This window comes from Pholis gunnellus, assembly GCF_910591455.1.
Source record: "Pholis gunnellus genome assembly, chromosome: 6".
NCBI classification, from domain to species: Eukaryota; Metazoa; Chordata; class Actinopteri; order Perciformes; family Pholidae; genus Pholis; species Pholis gunnellus.
Window position 1 is genome coordinate 10,934,289 of NC_136532.1, and position 19,496 is coordinate 10,953,784.

Consider the following 19,496-nt stretch of genomic DNA (forward strand, 5'->3'; position numbering starts at 1 on the left):
AGTCAAAATCAGAAAATGATTGTAGATGCGCAGATTATATGGAACACAAAGGGTTAGGGTGTATGTAGATGGTTCAAGAAACCTTTCAGACAAAGCAGTGTCACAAAGTACAGACAACCAAGAACAGAGTGAGTTTACATTAAAAAAACAAAAGTGAGTGAGCGAGCTTGTAGTCCCAGAGAGATTTTATATTAGTAATATGTAAAACATGAATGAGACCTTTAGATAAAGCACAAAAGGCAAAAGCAAGCCCTCCTGCTTTCAGGCAGTCTGATTCAAGAAGTTAGTACCAAGCAAACAAATTATAAATAAGGTCATTGGTAAATCCTTAGCTTTTACTTAATAGAGTTAATTTCGGCAATAATTTCTCATATCCTGTGGGATATACTCATTTAATTCATCTTGGAATGCAATCTCAGGGAGAGTTGAGATGTAAATGTGAACCTCTGAGGCCTTTGGCTCTTTGATTGGCTGGGATTGTTAAGACCACAATATATGTACTTATGCAATTATTCTGCAAAACACTGTTGTGAAGCCAATTGCACTGTAAAGTATTTGTTCTGCTGTGATTCTGTCCAAATCAATGCTCTTGCTGGTTTAAGCCTTTTCAGAGATTTCACTCTGGACCATACTAGTATGCATCATGACTAAGCGCTGCCTGTGAGAGGCAACGCAAGAAGTATGAAATAAACACATTGAGGCCATCTTGTAGATAAGAAAGCTGTCAAACTCACCATCTTTGCAGATGGTGCTGACCACACAGGCTCCTGCCTCCAGATTGTAACCACTGACACAGCTGCTGCAGTTCCGTTCACCGGGCCCCGAGCACTCGTAGCAGCTATGGTCACACCTGTCGATGGGTGCATAAAGATTTAGATACCAGTCTATGCAGCACTATACACGCTCACATGTCATATCTATCTTTCACTAGTTTTCGCCCATATAGTGATTTATTTCCAATTTGCTGCTCTCTAATATACACTCAAACCCCTGAACTACAACAAATCTGAGTGATGCAGAATCCAATAACAAAGCCGAAAATCAAATCAAAACATCTTGTAGCAGTGTTAGACGTTTAGACGTGTGAGCTAGCATCACATACAGTTATATCAGATCTTGCGTAAATAACTGCAAAGAGAGAAAACCATTTGTGTCGGTCAGTAGACATTAAAACATGTATGATTTTTCCTGCATATATTATGTCATGTTGTGCATCATAAACCGTAGAAATGTGTAAACACAACCAGAGACAAAAGAGCAGACCTACCAAAAAAGAAATCCACAGGACAGGGAACGTTTTTATGTATGTATTTGCACTTATGTAATCAACTTTAACACAACATTGAATACCATCTGCTTAAACAAATGTATGCTCGTCATTTATAAGCTGTAGTTCATTGCTTTGGCCCTTTCAGTGTGTGTTGGTGAGCAGTGTTTGCAAATAATTGGATGGTCTAAACAAGTGAACAGAAACTTGATGGAAAAATATCGGAAAAAATCCTTTAGGAGCAGAGGGTCAAAATTAGGCAACAAGAAAACACAGTTATCACATTTAGTGTGAACATGGGGCAACATTTATTAGGAAATCATCTGACTAGGAGATGACAGAGAATTAGGAAATCAAGTAAGGTAAAAAGTCAAGGTGGGAGAAAGACAAATCAAGGAGGCAAGTTAACCTCAAGGAACGATAAAAAAGCAGACAAGATATCTGAGTTTGACCGTGGGTCTGATAGAAGGCAAACAGTCAGCAAATATATCATTAAAACATTTAAGTTGCAACAGTGAAACTGTGTTCACACTACGAGCAACAAAAGCAACAAAACGGCCAAGCTACATTGTTGGCGGGTAGCTGTTGAAGTGTTACCTTAACCGCTTGTTGAGGTAGTTAGGCTGCTAAATAGCACTGGGAACTGGCTAACAGCATTTATGGGGGGACAGGGTGAGACAAAAACAATGCTTGGTTGATTTTTGTTGATTTACTTTTTTAAATAATGTCTGATGAAATGAAATTGAACACTTTCTGTCTAAGTGCTTATGGATACATTCTGTTCTGTTGTGGTTCAAGAAAGAAAAACATAGTAAATTCTAAGGTAAAACATTTATATGGCTTTCTGATTTCTGACTGCGTGCCTTCACGTAGGCAAAAAATTGAGTGGAGCTGCTGAACATAGTTGGCAATGGCTAATTAATGGTGCAGGAAATAACCAAAAACAGAATATTTCTTCACTTTAAATTAGTCAGCAGCAGATTATATGGATCCTACTGTAGCATGATTTCCACACAGGATTCAGATTTAAACAGAACGTAAACTAAATCAGTCAGTTATTTATTAAACATGTTAATACATGTTTTAATATATGTCCCTGAGCATGGCACTGCAGAGAGTACAAGTAGTGCTAGAAAAAGTTAGGCACTTTGCACTTCGCTGGCTAAAGCGCTTCATTTTCTTTCTTTTTTTTCTTTTTTTCTTGTCTTTGTAGACTGGAGATCAACAAGTTCACAGTGGTGAAGAGGTGTTGGCAGGTGTGCTGACTCACTTCTTACAGGACCTCTGCACCTGCCCGTTGTCTGAGGTCTGCTCTGACAGGTAGTAGCCAGTGCTGCATGTTAACACACACCGCCAGTCCTCAAGTAAGTAGCCATCTGCACACTTTGTGCAAGCCTCTATACCTGTGCCTGAAAAACACAGACACACATTTCAGGTGTATTGTTAGGACATTATAGATCAAATGTTAGCATTAGGATTGCGTCTGCTTCAACAGCTGAAGAACACGCTGACACACATAATACAAGTCATTCTAATCAATCGTATGACTTCCTACCTGCGCAGGTGGCGCATGCCCGATGACAGGGCTCACAATTCCGTCTGTGGCCATTGTAATAAGTCCCTGGGTCACAGGTCATCTGACACTTGTTTCCTTGAAGACTAGAAAGAGAAACAAAAAAAAACACACACTCATACCTTTATAGGAAATACCAGGAAAATAATAACAAACGTAAAATCCATTCAGGTGGTAGTGAGTTTCCGAAAAGTAAAATGTGTGAAAGCACTCTCGTATCCAAACTGTTTGCTGAAAATTAGTTAAAGTATGCCCGTTAAAAGCCATCTGTTATAGAGCAATTTTCTTTAAAGGTTTCTTACTGGGCAAATATTTAGGAAGAATGAGAAGTAAAAAAAACTCCAGCACCGGTGATGCCATGTGCGTGTACACATTAGCTGCTGGCCCAGTCCATTGTTTCACAGATGAACAGGAATATTACATTTTCTAGATTCAACTGTAATCAATGGGAACTTGTTGTTTTGAATAAATGTCATACAAGACATTTTGCCAGATGCCAGATACAGGCGTAGAAGTCAGTTAGGAAGTAGGTTTGCAGGTTATAAAGTCAGTTCTGTGAAGTCACAGTGAGGACAGGTTGGTGAGCTTGCTGCAGTAAACTGAAAAACAGCTGGTCTGTGTTAACGTTTCCCAGAAACGATCTCGTCTGGTCCTCTCTTTCTCCTCGTCTCCTAACCGACCATGAATGGTGTACTGAATGGGAGACTGTTGGAGTGTGTGTGCGTGTGTGAGCATGTGTCTTACTGTGGTCTCGCTGGCATTCAGAGGAAATTATGGCTTACTAGTGTCCCCACCTCCACCTCTGGCTACACTGAACACTTAAAGCTGGGTTCAAGACTGCAATATGTTTTAAGTGCTTCACAAGTGTTTCATTCATGACCTATCAGGAATTCGAGCACTTTGAAACGCCCAATGCTTTGTCAGGTCAAGCGTAGTTGGGGTTGTTTGAAGCTGTGGAAGTGGCCAGAAAATGAACTGCAACATGTCTGCATGAATAACTAAATAGCTTAGATCAGAGTGAGGACCACAACCCAAAATGGACAACGGCTCCACTTCTTGTGGGTCTCCGCATTATATGAGTGTATGTGGGCTTTAATAAGCTTCGGTCACAGGATGAAACTCTGTTTACTCAAGTTTGTGTCCCAAGAGGAGAACAGTTGGGAAGCCCCGATTTCATTGGTTCATGCTGCGAACTCAAACCACAGCGAAACACAATGTGCTGGTCTAAATTAGCTACACTGTACTGTATTCCTGCAGCATCGGAGTGGATGAACACAAAAGATTTTTATCTTGAAACCACAATGCTGAGATTGAAGCCAAATTAATGCAAAAAGACAAAACCTGAGCTATTTGTACTAGTACAACAGAGGACTGACTGTAATGGTAGATCTACATATGGACAAGCTGTGATTAATACCAGCAGCCTTCATAGCAGCCAGATCACAATTATATTGATTGATCAAGGCTTTTCCAAGCACAGAGCCCCATAGTCACCATGTTGCAAATATCTTTTTATGTAATTTACTAAAAATGTGTTTAGGTGAGCTGCAACTGAAACCATACTGTTCATACTTGTGGGGAACATTGAGGGCAGCTGTGGCTCACGGAGTTCGATCCCCAGCTCCTTGTGTCCACATGCCATCCTGGGGCAAGACACTGAATCCCAAGTTGCTCCCCATTGTTAGGCCAGCACCTTGCATGTTAACTCGCTGCCATCATGAGAAACAAATTGTGAGTGTTTTGGATAAAAGCATTTTGTAATTGCTTGAAGGTGGGCTGAAAAGCCTGCCGTCATAGGGAGTGGTGAAATGTGAAACACATCCTTCAATCTGTTTCTGCGGCAGTTAAGAGGAAAAGCAATCATTTTGTTGTGTTTGCAGCATTTCTAACTATACCATTACAATCGAAACACTGCACGTTATAAGGTGTATAATCACATGTTCTGCAGCAACAGACAAAGCAAGACGGAAATCACTTCCTGCTAAATGATCAATGCTTTAAACTCTAATCAATAACTCAGGCATTGCACTGCATGACTCCCAGTTTACCTCATCCCAGGTTTACATTCTGTGCAGATGTTGGAGGTGGTGCACTTCTTACAGTTCTCTGGACATCTCCGGCAAATGTTGGAATCTGAAAGACACCAGGTGAGCCAGTCACACCAAGGCTAACAGGAACCAGAAGTCTGGCTACATTTAAAATGAAGAAAGGGAGCAGAGGAAGAAGACTATAATGAAGAGGAAGATAATGGGTGAAGTGAATGATGAAGACCAGTGAGAACGGGAGAGAGAATAAGTAGAAGAAGGTGAAGATGAACAAAACAGGAGGACAGACAGCAGGGGGAAGAGCGGAAATGTCAAAAGGCTAAAGCTGGTGGGATGAAAAAGAAGATTGTTGTGTTGGTGAGGGAGGATAGGAATGTAGATGAATATTTCAAAAGCAAGACTAAAGGCAATGACACACTTTATCACAATGCACATGAGCCATTCTGCTATCAACAGCAACGAGGATTGAGAGAAACATTCATGAATAACATGTTTTATTATTCCTGGGAGACCACAGAGTAGACCATGACTATTAATGAAAACTGATATTTCTACATTTCCAATAAACCTTGCTCATGTACACAGCCATTATGGTTTTGTTTGGAAAGTCATATGATCAGAGCTGAGGGGAGGAGACAGAGTAAGTGAGGATTGTTGGTGAGATTTTCAGGAATCTGAAAATCATTAAAGGGTGGAGGAGGTATATGGACAGGTCACACAGATTTCCATTAATATAAGTGCTTCAATTATTAGTTAGTTTATTAATTAGTCAATCAAAAGAAAATGAATCAACTATGTAGATGATCAATCATTTGTTATTTAAGAAATGCAAAAAATGTGTTAGTTCTAGCTTCTCAACTGTGAATATGTTCTGCTGTCAGTTACACAAAACAAGCACATTTGAAGACACCACTTTTGGCTCTGACAAATTGTAATTGGCATTTTAATATTTCTTTAACATTGTATACATTGAAATGTAATCCAGAAATAAAATAAATAACCATTAGTTGCTAATTAGTTGATTGTAAGAAACTGACACAATAGTCAAATATCCCACTTGATTGAACACACATAACGTACATCTTGTGGTGTGGCTTGCACCACTTTGTCCATAGCTGGCAACTAAAAATAAAAATATCCGATTTTGCGTTGATGGGATTTTGGTGTGACATCCCCAGAACTGATGAAAGTTTAATGTTATTTGTTGAACTATAAGAAAACAGATTCAAAAGGAGAAAACAATATTTAAGTCCGATTGCAAATCCCCATGGTGGGACCAAGGAACAATGAAAGAGTTCTGAAACACGTCCCTGACTGCAGGGTGTGCCATCATGTGTGCACTCATTAGTTTACAGTTTGTACATTGCAGAGTCAGTTTGGCCACCGGCGAAACGTACCATGGTCGAGGTAGAAGCCGTCGCCACAGTTGGCGCCACACGTGTTGGAGCCCTCATTGAGGTGGAAACCAGTCCTGCATGTGGTGCACTGGTCGCTACGGCTACCAACGCAGGTCTCACACAACGAGGAGCACTTCTTGCAGCGCTTCCTATCATCACGGAAAAAGCCACTGGGGCACTCCGACACACACATCCTGGAGAGAGGTGATTTAAGGGAGAGAAAGGAGGAAGGCAGGGTGAAAGAGAGCGTCACAAAAGGCAAAAGTGGAACAAAAAGAAGGGACAGTTTGTATTTCTTGCAGGCATATTCTGGTTGTATGTAGTTTATGCTGACTTTACAATGAGATAATGAGTCCAAATTGACGTCATTGTTCCTTGATTAACAACCTTTATCACACAGCATCAGTATAATGTTTAACAGGCTCGAAATGTAAAACATATGTCTGACAGAAAACATGCCTCTTATGTAGGGTTATTATGGGAAATATATATATAATATGCAATTATAAATATAAGTTGAGAAAAATATAGTTTTAAAAAGGAGTAAAGCAGAATATTTTTTCGTAAACTTCTTTTTCATGTACAAATAGAGTTTGGACAAACTGTAGAGGGACCAAGTGTGTGCGTGTGGGTGCTATATGGTGAACAGGTGGAACATCTGTTGAATAACTTCACAGCCCTCCGTCACCCCCTCATTTCACCCTGAGGCTCCCTTACTAAGGTGAAAAAGATCTCCAAAATCCTCAAAAGCACAAAACGCACACACACACACACACACACACACACACACACACACACACACACACACACACACACACACACACACACACACACACACACACACACACACACACACACACACACACACACACACACACACACACACACACACGCTCTCCTTAAGCCTTCATCACACACACTGCAGAGTTTTCTGCCAAGAAACACACATTGCATGTGTGAAACACATAATCCACCAGTGCACGTATACACTGCCATGTGTTTGTCCTCCAGCTTCAATGAAATGGTTTTTTAACCGATAAAGAGTGTAAAAACACTATAATGAACCGTCTACACCAAGGATACCACTAAATGTGAGAAACACTTTAAACTGCAATTTTCCTGACCACAATGTCAGATCTGAGTGAGTTCTTGAAATTGTATAGACAGGAAAATGTGGTAAAAGAAATTGAAAAGAAAATGTCAAGGTTATTTTTGTCCACCATTCCCATCAGTTATGATTATGTTTCAGTCACCAAAGGCATCACGAAGACTTGAGGACGTAGCAACATTTGCTTAAACAGGGCAAGAAACACATGGGTTGAAAAATCACTATTGGTGGAGGTGAAACCAAACGTGGGCACACCCAAAATGTTGGTTACCTTTCATGCCGATAAAGGAAATTACTATATTTTGAAATTCAGCTAATTGACAATTGCATGAAACTGATTCATACGTAATTACAGTGCTTTTGATCAGAACAGATCAGGACTGTGGCTACCACTGAGGACAAAGAGGGTCATGTCCTCAGTATGTGTTTCTTGCATCATGCCAATTACATTTCATAATTTATAGTTATACGTGGTGAGTTTTTAGAATGTTTTAAATTTTACGAAAAATGATCAATTACATTAATGAATAAATACAAGAACTAAATTTCCCAACTCAATGTAGTCCCGGTGAAGTAACACTCTTGAAAACATCCGTTATCATGTAGAGAAACTCTTTGACAGACTATTAGATATTTCCAAAATGCTGCCGACGAGCCTGTGTACAATACAATGCACACATACGCATAGAAGTGCAAAACCCCTACAAAGTTTCAAAGACCCACACACCTTTTGGTTGGTCTAGACTCTAGATCATCAAACACATATATAGGGATGTAATTATCTGAACATTAAACACCACCACCATTCCTCCTCCTTCCTCCCACCACTCCCCCAATCTTCATTCATCAATTGCTCCCTGTGGTGGCACAAAAAGGGCAGCACACCTCTAAAGTGGGCTAATGATAAGGCAGCGCCTAAGCTCGCACATTCTCATGCACCTGCATCGGGTTGCCTTTTATTAGTGCAGAGACCCGCCGACACAAAGGCAATTAGAACAGACTTTGATCCTAATGGGATCCTAAGGGCACACACAAATGCGCACACACACACACAAACGTAAATATACTTTTAAAAGGGGGAAGGGAGAGACTGAATGTGATATGAACGACAGGAAACAGCATCTCTGCTATCACATTGACAAGGTTAAAGCTTATTCACACTAAGCTCAACAAATACCAGGGCAGCATTGAGCTGTGACCTTAAAAGGTGAAAAAATGGAAACTCCAAATGATCCAGAATAAGTAAGCACTGATGAGCACATCAAAGAGATAACATCAAAATGTGAAAATCCAAATGTGACAGAAATTCAGACCAAGACATGACGAAGAGTCAGAATATTACAACAAGCTAGAGATTATGTCATGTAGTTGTGATACTGAAAGAAAATCATAACAGAATGCATTTGAAGTAGTGGCTCCATCTGTGAAACCCTTTAAAGAGCAGCTCAGGACCCACCTGTTTACATATCGCTTCTCAACAGTATGTCATGTTTTTGCCTTCTGTTGCGACGTCTGATCTAGAAAGGTGCTCCAGTATTTATTGTAAATCATTTTGAGCCTTTGCCACCGTCATGTAAGAAACATACTGCCAATATCACAGCACACCTAGCATACTTTAACCATAGTTAGCCAATTATGTCAATGTCAGTGTTCATGCATGCTTCTTAAAACAAAATATGAGGTAGAGGTCATAACAAAGATGTTGACTATGTATTAAGAAAGACATTTTAAACAGCCTCAGAAAGATGAACTACTTGTTGCCTCTCTCCACCCTGGACTGTGTTTCCTACTCTTCAAAGATCCAACTTTAACCAAATAAATCCCCACACCCAAGATTTAACTTTATTGACATGTCAAGCCATCACCAGAAATTTGGTTGTTCCATTTACAGAGCAAAAAAACATGCACAGTAAATTACATCAAATTTGATGCTTGAGAACACGATCAGAATATAGCCTTGAACTAATTAAATCAAATAAAAGTTCTCAGTGAATAGGTATACACCGACATTCACTTCACCTTTCTGATGGAGACCTTCAGCTAGTATTGACCCCGCTCTTTATCTGGCAGTCTCTTAACTCCCAGAGGACTTCACACTCTTAAAACACAATCAGATGTTGTTGAAATCACATATGAGACAAAAGCATCTTCTCTCTGTAGCTTTGTAGCTCAAGTGCACTTCTTTAATGAAGGGGGGAAAAAAGAAAAACCTGAGTTGGGTCTGGAGAAGTCCACACAGCAATTACGTTTAAATCTTCATGAATACTGTGAGAATCTATAGTCAGTGAGACTGAGAGGAATTATGTTCCCAATATTTAAAAATGAAATCTAAGTTTTGCTGTCCATACTGTCTGTCTAAATACACTCCGTCTAAAGTGCAACAAAATTGCGTTGCTAGGCAACAGCTTGGGTCTATAGTTAACGTTAGGAGTTGGCGTAAATGTAGGTTAGCTAAACGTTTTATTCAATAGTATGGTAAACAAGTAACATTTCCAAATTCAATGCACTTGGCGCTCTGCTGCTCCGTCTCCTCAGAGATAATGCCCCGAGTACGCTCTGCCGCTCCAAGAGGGTGGTGCTGTGAATAACACTCCGGAGTGACTTTTTACGAATTCCGATAACTCACAAAATGTATATTGCATTTATGCCTGCTTTATAATAAACAGATACAAAATTAGGGAGCTTTAAGCAGTCTGACCTGGTGTTGTTCTTGAACTTGAGGAAGTAGTGGAGGCAGTTGATGCAGTGATTGGGTCCAGGACCTTCACAGCCGTTCTCATTGCATTCAGAGTCACAGGGGCCTGGAGACACACAGAAGTAACATCGTAAAGAGATGATGACCGTATGAATAGGTTTCATGGTCTCATTACTTTGTCACTATTAACGGAGTTTATGTACAGCTTACTATCATTGTGACAGGACACTAAAGAATGATGTTACTTTGCAATGCTGCTTCTATGGCAAACCTGTCTCTGTGCGGCTCTGGACTAATCACTTACCGTTGAACTCCTCTTCGGTGGGCGTCAGCATGTCTGTGGAGCGGGGCTTATCGCTGCGCAGAGATGAGTACGGGTGCACAGAGGTGCCATACAGCACCAGGGACCACTCTTTAAGCTTGCCTGAGGAAACAGAAGCATTGTAAAAGTATAACACACTTCAGCCTGTCCTGATGGCGACCAGCTGAATATCCTTTGACAGCGATATGATTGTCATTATATTGCACAAAAAAAAAAGATTAATAGATGTGTAAAGGCAGGATCTTCTTTTTTGCTGTTCAGTTGTGAGATGATAACTCAGTTCAACAATCTTTCACCACCCTTCTACATTGCTCTATATTTCAGGGTATTTTCAGCTACCATAAGTAGATTATATTACATTATTTTCTCTTAATAACACACATGAGAAAACTAGGCACACGTTACATGGGACTATAGTGACTGCTGGAACAGCTTTTTAGCGACTGCTGGTCTCCCTTTGAGACTTTATTATGTTGTTAAATTAGTGGGTCATTTGAGCAGTTAAGTTCATTGCCTGCAGAGCACCATGTGTGCTCCTGCTGTACTTCTTCCTGTTCCTTCTATTTCTACTGTCTCTGTAATTAAATAAATGGGTAAGTAGACTGATGACTCTTTTTTTAATTAAAGAAATTAGCAACACTGTCATACCGGGTACTTTCTGGCTGCGGAGTTGCGAAGGTGAATCATAGATCTCTAGGACCCAGTCGCCTGCTGCCTTCTCTCCCCAGCAGTGGGTGGTCATAAACTCCCAGTTCTTAAAACCCTCCATGGAGTGATCAAACAACCTGCACATCAACAACACATCCAGGCGCACACACACACACACACCCATACAAACACACAAAATCATAGATGAGGAAACAACTCAAGTACTGCAAATACCAGTACAAACAATCTCAACCACTCAACCGAGTACAATCCCAGTCTCAAATGAACCGTGGACAAACATTTTACATGACTGTGGTGTATTCGAGGTGAACATGAACGAGGTACATACAGCGCTTATGGTGTTTCAGCCCAGATTAAAATGTTTTCTTGTTAACGAAGCAAGCATAAACAAGTGACATTTTTGGAGAATCGTGCAAATTCATTTAAATTGACAGAAACACCTCATTTAGCTTAAGTAAGTATTTAACTCCATGGGTCACAACATTTGTAATTTAGAAGCACTTTGCCTTTCTTTAAGTCAGAACAAAAAAGCTGAATTTTTAATCCCCTTTCTGTTTTTTGACATAATTTGCAAAAAATCACATCTCAATGTGGGTTATTAAATTTGAAGATCACATTCTGACGTCTTGCAGTTTATGTAGTATTACATTGCAGATAGCATAACACAACTTGCTTTTTTACCTGTTGGCTAGCAGCTGAGACTTGGTCCCTGAGGGTGAGGTCAGATTGATTGACAGGTCCCCACGGCGAGGGTGTGTGATTGTAATACGTACGACCACGTGCTCCAGGTAGATCACATGGTGGTTGGGGTTGTCGGTGCATCCTGTTGCCTTGTACACCGACCGGACCACATGCTCTGGACGAATAGTTCTGCAACACAAGATGGGAACTAATCAAAAAAGGTAGACATGAGAAGAAAACACAAACAAAAAACGAAATATCCAGTTTGTTATTTCTTGGGACATTAACAGTTACAAATGTATTTTGATTTATATTTAACCAGACGAAATCCATTGAGATATAATCTCTTTTGCGATGCCAAGAAGGCAGCAAAGTTAAACGTTGAGTAAACATTAATTGCATACATAAAATAAAACTAAAAAATATATTACACAGTAGAAAACTCTTCGCATCAACAGAAGAGGATATCAAGACACAGATAGCGTACGATACATAAAGACAAAATGGCAACAAGACATGACAAAATTGTTATATTAGGATGAAAGGGCATCAATTTTATAGTTATTTCATACATTTCACCACATTTAACCAGCTCTACTGACAGAAAGTGGGAAAGCCATAAAACAAATTTGTGGACATTGTGGTATTAATTGATTTGCTGGGTGTACCAGTACATTTCGTTGAAACAGTGATTTTCGAACAATCATCAAACCTCAACAACAAAAAAGCAAACAGAAATAGGATATCAGAGTGCAGCAGATGGCCAATCAGATTAAAAGTGTGTTACATAGATAAACTTGAAATCGCTTAAGATAAAACGTGGGCTCTGATTACAGCAGCTTCAGAAAATGTACTTGTCTTTCAAAATGAGATATCTTTCTTCTTTACAGAGCTGTGATACAAATTTTAAAGTGAACTTGTTTAGAGCTACTAATTAGAGATGTGCCGATACTGATATTGGTCTCATACAGACACAAATAGCTGGATCAGGTATTGGGACAATGGGGCCTATTTAGTATCAGATACCCTTATTTATTAACCACACATTTGGTTTGAGTTAAATTCATCTGGACATGATCTTCAAAACACAGGATTTAGCTGCTGAAGTTAACTCTGTGTGCTCTCAGCAATAATGTACTTGTAGTCCGTTTGCTGTTTCGGGGAGGGTGGGGACTGTGGCTGTCTCCCGACACTGACACATTCTGTTCAGTCGGCTATATGTTAGTGAATGACATAACACTCAATATCAAGTTTCATTTCACTAAGGCTCCCCTCAAAGCAATCACATGTACTTTGATTTAACCTCAAAAGATCATACACAAAAGTTTTCCATTTCAGAAACCTCAACCTGCCAAAGAAACAAAGAACCATGAGCATGATTAAAAGACAAAGAGCGTTTTTTTGTTCTGCCTGCTAAGCACAGCTCCGCAGAATGATCACCGAACACAAACATATAATGACTCCTTGAATAACATCTGTGCTATGATCTAATGTAATAGCAGTAGAATGACAAAAACATGAAAACATGGACAGGTCCAGGTCCAATACAGGGGACAATGGACACCATCTTGCTAGAGCAAGTAAAAAAAGGGTCATACGCTGCTGCTGCACAACGGGGAACACATGAAGCAGTTGCGCCAGCTCAACATGTCAACTCACTGGATTACATGCAGCAGTTATTGGCTGGAAACTAAAGTAGAGCTGGTGAATGACACTTGCTCGCAAAACAACATAAAAAGGATTAGTATAATTATTATTTGAAAGACAATTAATGGCAGGGACTGGTGTGGTTTGACCCTGTATTGGAACCAGTTTTATCCCCCCCGGTTGTCAGGGTTACAATGACAGTGATGACATTTTTAGGGCCTAAGTGATACAGCGCAGATGTTTATCATTAAGAGGAAAATTACCCCAAGACAATTAGCAGCTGGTAAAGATTGCCTTAAGATGTGCAATGAAGATGACGCTTTTCTCTTGGAACAACATATTATTCAAACCTGGCTCAAGAATGAACTGAGACAAAGAGCAACACAATGTATTTGATTCTTAAACGTTTTTTCTTTTGCCATTCAGACCCACAAATATTTCAATTACAGTCAAATACCTGCATTCTGCTAATGGGTTTTTTAAAAACTAAGTGTGAATGTAACCATCTGAAATTATAAGTAGGTGATAGTATGGACTTACAATTGAAAACTGAGAAATACACAAGGAAATGGCATGAGCTCAGGCAGACATGATGGAATGAATAACACTGATTGTCTCTTTCGTAAGTAGTTAATGACTGTTTGGAAAGCGGACAGCAGTAATGGCTGGGGAGTCTAGGGCTGATATCACAGCTCTGGCTTCTCCATGACACAACACAGATAACTGAACCATACGCATGGGACCGAGCAGAGCAGATGCACAGCCGATTAACACCATCCTGACTGCACACGGATCAGGCAGTTTTCCTGGTGTGTGCTCCAAGTGGAGTGAGGCGAGCGATAGCAGACAGACATTACCAAACGCAGTCAGAGAGGCCAGCCAGAGGGTTTGTGGGAACATACAGCAGTGAGGTGATGGCTGCACTCATGCAGCAAGTCAGAAGCACAGAACACGCAAATCTGTAGATGTACACCAACAAAGAAAAAGAGACGCATATAGACCTGCCTCCAAAACACAATACCACAATCTATGAAAAGAAACATAGGCACAATCACACGTTTTTACTCAATAAAGTGGTTAGTTAAGGGAAAAGAATGTCTCATACTTTTTAGGTCAGTTTTGTAATGTGTTACACAATAAAATGTCATGACTTTGTTCCAAAACCAAACAAAATAAAGCCTTAGGTTTCCTAGTTATTGCCTACATTTGGCTGGATGGAAGAAGGGTCATTTTGTTTCTGAAAAAGGCTTAAGCAACCAGTAACTGGACAAATGTTTGACTGACCATTTCACACATCTCTAAGGCTACTCATAAATACTACTTACATACTATACATGGAAAAAGGAGGCTAAAATGACATGGTTGTTTTATTTCTTTTACACAACAACAGTGGTAATCTCTCCATGAGCCAACACACAATCCATGAGTACAGAGGGCTTAGCACAACTGCCTCTGACACAAGCTGGACTGCATAAGCCTCATGTGGACTGACTTGTGCACTGAAGCAGAACAGACAGAATGACACTGGTAATGCTGCAGTCGCTGGCCGCCCGAGCCTTCGACTGAAAGCAAACCAGGGCCCGAGTTCAGCCAGCCAGCCTAACACAGAACAGTGCTCTGGCTTCCAGCTGCATCAAGAATAACAAGCTGTGAAGCCCTGGCTCTCTCCGTGTGTGTGTGTGTGTGTGTGTGTGTGTGTGTGTGTGTGTGTGTGTGTGTGTGTGTGTGTGTGTGTGTGTGTGTGTGTGTGTGTGTGTGTGTGTGTGTGTGTGTGTGTGTGTGTGTGTGTGTGTGTGTGTGTGTGTGTGTGTGTGTGTGCGTAGTAAAGGTCTTATGTGAAAACCACCCTGCCAGAACTAATGCTTGGCCCCTATCAAGGTACAGCTTGCACAACCGCACTCTCAAACACATGCTGGTGCATAAAACACCAGGGAAAGAAAAAAATGCGAGAAAAACTGAGAAAGAAGTTGTGTCACATATGTTGGTCTTAGAGTTGACTCAGTTATCTGGCATTTCACTTCAAACTCAGAGAGTCTACTACAGTTAATATACCTGTTTAACTATAGAATAGCCATCCATTATTGAGGCACAGCAGTAGAGTCCAAGAATTAATTTATGTAGACACCCCAGTCCACATGCTGTTGGTTTGGACCTTTTAGGTCCAATTAAGGGAAATCCTAATGCTCCAGCAAATAATGACAACAGTTTGTCAAGTTGAACAAAGTGAGGACCATGAGGAAATGATTTTCCAAGTTTGGTGTGGAAGAACTTTACTTGCCTGCACAGAGAGGTTTAACAATGACATATTGATATAATATCTAATATACTTTTGGACAGTTAGTATACATTGAAATGCTAAAGGAGACTCATGGTTCAATATGATTTCAGGTTAATGAAATTGTGCTCAACAAGTTGTCTGACCACTTGGAAGGGCAGCTTATCAGCACTGGAAATATAACACGTGTCCTGCAAGCTAGTATGTCAGGATATGTGTGTGTGTGTGTGTGTGTGTGTGTGTGTGTGTGTGTGTGTGTGTGTGTGTGTGTGTGTGTGTGTGTGTGTGTGTGTGTGTGTTGGTTAATTCTACCTTATTTGTCGGTCTGCGCTCTCCACACAGACGTGCTGAATAGGGACTTGCTTCCATCTCTCCGCCTCCTTCACCATCGCCTCAGCGTCCATCAGACCAAAGCCGTAAAGGTGGCTGACTGTAGGAAACAGTGAAAAGTCACAGTTGATCAGACCACTCCAATGCCGACTCTACTGTTTCTCATAGTAATGATGGTTTACTCAAAAATGAGTGTTAATAGTTCAACATTTCTCAAGAAGATTTTTCCATTATTTTCCCAATCTTGAAATCACGCACCCTGAAAAAAAATCTGAAAGAGGGGGTCAGAATAAATCAGTGACAAAACCTCTGGACAAGTGTGTAGCCCTCCTTAAAAGGTACCTAGTATTGTACTGTTTTTATATTTCTAGTAAAGACTGTTATCTAGGTTATTACAGAGTCAAAATCTGTCTCAAAAAAAGATTCCGTATTCTCTAAATTTGATGTTCTCTACTAACTGAAATGAAAATACTGTGGACATATAAGGTAGTTGTCTAAAAATGAAAAATAAAGTTTAAAAACTACTTAACTTATGAGTACAACAGCTCAAATATGAATTCCTTCCATACTTCTCCCACCCCTCATTCCCTGTTCTGTTTCTCTTTAGTTCCTCTTTGAAAAAACACTTGGAAAATCTCCAGGCACACTGGGCCTGTAGCCTGGCTGACCCCTAGTTCTCACTGTGTTGGTTTCTCTCCCTCGTACACACACACACACAAAGTTACAAAAAGCAACCCGACATGGACCCTGACAGATGGCAGCTGGTGGCGCAGTAGTTAAGCAAGAAACATTTTTGGAAACTGCTCATCATCCCTTTTGTGATTGGAGAAAACAAATTCAGGTGTCAAAATACTGCATATTGATTTCTCCGCAACCATTTTTCTAGTATTCTTTATAACACGTGTGTGTGTGTGTGTGTGTACGTGTGTGTGTACGTGTGTGTGTACGTGTGTGTGTGTGTACGTGTGTGTGTACCATTGTAACCAGCAGCATTGGTCTTCCAGTCCGGGGCGCTGAGATGTCCGGCTCTTGAGGTCTTTACAATTATGTGCTGAACATCTCTCCATGTTAGAAGAGGACTAGTGGAAAAAACACACACGTACATTAATATATTTATTGTAATGTAAAAAAACTCCCAGGGCAAAACTGAGCAAGAACTAAGTGAATAAATGAATAACTAAATGATGTAAATACCTGCTTTGCTATGCACATACTCAAACAGACATACGCATACATTTTAAATAACAAATATTAAAATCTACACAAATGCACATACATAAAAGACCCGGTCAAGCTGCACTACAGATTTAAATACAGGAATAATGATGAGAAAAACGTTTTGAATAATTCATTATGTTGTGAAAGGCAAAGCAGAACATGAAGAGAAAAAACAAATGACTAAAAGGGAGACAATGAATGAATAGTAAGACAGAAAAGATATCTCACTGTTCATTCTGAATAAATTCAGACAAGAGCATGGTGGAAGATATGTGGGTGAAAGAGAAACATAAAACGTTTGGGATAAAAGGGGAAGGAGGTTAAAAAACTAAGTGCAAGAAAGAATAAAGCAGATGAAATGTAAAACAAGGTAAATAAAACATAGTAATATACAGTAGGTGGAAGATTACTGAGAGAGAAAATGACAGAGAAGCATAGATGAAGAGCATAGATACCCGTTCATCCATCCCTAGTTTCTCAGATCTCACGCGAGATCCATTACGAGATGGCAGCCATTTGCCTCAAGTGCTTTGATGTACAAATGCTACATTAAAAAGGGAAAAACCAGGAAGAAGTGGGTCACCAAGTTTCCTGGGATTCCCTTCCATCTCATATGCCGGCCAGATGCTCCATTCCTTCCCCTCGTGTCACTCCCTCTCCATCTAAGACCTCCAGAATCTGCACTGCTCTGAATCAGTTGACCTAAAACTAATATTAAACGTTGGCAACCCAACATTCAGATTTAAAAATTTAAGAAGATACGCTGGTATGATGTGAAAGCTTAAAATCCTTAACATCTCAGCATCACACATTTAGCTGCTGATTTTCATAGATTATAGTCAGAAGAATCTTCTGGCAGTTTTATCTGTATGGAGGAGTAGCACTACTGGGCTGGGGATAGGGTTAATCAATGTTTGTTTTATTGTATTTTTATCTTTTCTTTATTATATTGTTCTATGCATATATTGCATTATATATTTTATAGATTTAATGTAAACCACATTTCTTTTACTTTTAATGAAAGCAATGTGGTTTACATTTTTTGAGTCAGATCTATCCCTTTTGGAACATTCCCAGGTTGATGCTGAGTGTGGTGATCACATTCAAATTAGTTAGTCAAACATGTCATAAAATCCTGAGGTCTCCGACCGTTAGGTCTTTATAATTTCAACCATTTCCTTCCTCGTTTTTACATACATTAAGAGCAGAACGATTCAGTAATGCTGAAAGCTGGCCATCTATCTCTCGCAGCACTAGAAAACCGCTATACTTTTCACATTAGCTATCCATCACTCGTTGGTTTAAAGAACAGTATTCAAATTTACTTAATGGAGTGTTAGGTCAGCCTTTTGCAGGTTGCAGGGTTCTATTCAAGAATGCTTTCTGATGTTAGGAATAAGATCAGGATTAGACTAAACAAGGAAATATTGGAAGATGGAAATAAAATGTCTTCTTTTTCCATTCCTGCAGTGAACTTCAAATATCACACCCCTTTAATACCCATAAAACAACAGTAGCTAAGACAAAAGATATTGTGTTACACTTTGTTCCCTAATGGCCTAAATGGACTAACTGAAAGACATATACTTCTTAAAAAGTTGAAAATAAAATATCAAGTAAAAAACAATTACAGGATGGTAGCACAGTAAAGTGATGTACAAGTCAGCATAATTAATGTACAGATCATTATTAATAGGCTTAGCTGCCACTGTATAATTATGGTTCCATACATGTTTTATGGTCATTAATTAAAAGTGACTTTGGCATCGTTATCTAGGCCACGACACCCTTCCTATAAACAAGCCAATACTAATTAATGGAGTAGCTTGCGTACTGGGGAAAACCAGCAGCAAACGAGGTCGTCTAATATGGGTTTCTTGGTGCTTCTTTTAAGTGTAATTATGGATGAAAACACACATGGGTAATCTGCAGGGAGAAAGCAAGAAGGAAAATGAAGAGTCAAAAATGTCAATAGGCCCTCTCCATCTCACCTTGGTTCAGTCCAGTGACGGTAGATTACCCACTGAACTATAATCAGCATTTCTGGTACTTTAAACTTTATCTGCTTCTCTAGCTTGAATTTGAAAGCAGACAAATGTAACCTAGCAGATGACATCCTTGCTCATTTCTTGTTTATCCCTCCTAATTTCCTCACTGAAGAGTCCTGTCTCCATGTTCCCTCACTTTACCATGTCTTCACTCCCAAGGAGAAAAGGAAAGGGGGATAGAAATATAAGTTTCTGAAGCTCTTAAACCTTGCTGTGCCAGA

General features: G+C 39.9%; 1 protein-coding gene across 2 annotated transcripts in view; it reads right to left on the bottom strand.

Annotated features, from left to right (window-relative positions):
- The window catches only part of pcsk5b (proprotein convertase subtilisin/kexin type 5b), a 50,951-nt gene that overhangs the window by 3,139 nt on the left and 28,316 nt on the right, over positions 1-19,496 (bottom strand). For both annotated transcript variants that reach the window (XM_079161011.1, XM_079161010.1), the window contains exons 10-20: positions 16,985-17,088; positions 15,992-16,109; positions 11,758-11,946; positions 11,056-11,192; positions 10,390-10,509; positions 10,089-10,191; positions 6,283-6,476; positions 4,889-4,973; positions 2,823-2,926; positions 2,538-2,676; positions 735-850 (exon numbers count right to left, since the gene is read on the bottom strand). In XM_079161011.1, coding sequence (XP_079017137.1) covers positions 735-850; positions 2,538-2,676; positions 2,823-2,926; positions 4,889-4,973; positions 6,283-6,476; positions 10,089-10,191; positions 10,390-10,509; positions 11,056-11,192; positions 11,758-11,946; positions 15,992-16,109; positions 16,985-17,088 — 1,409 coding nt within the window. The remainder of the gene's footprint in view (positions 1-734; positions 851-2,537; positions 2,677-2,822; positions 2,927-4,888; positions 4,974-6,282; positions 6,477-10,088; positions 10,192-10,389; positions 10,510-11,055; positions 11,193-11,757; positions 11,947-15,991; positions 16,110-16,984; positions 17,089-19,496) is intronic.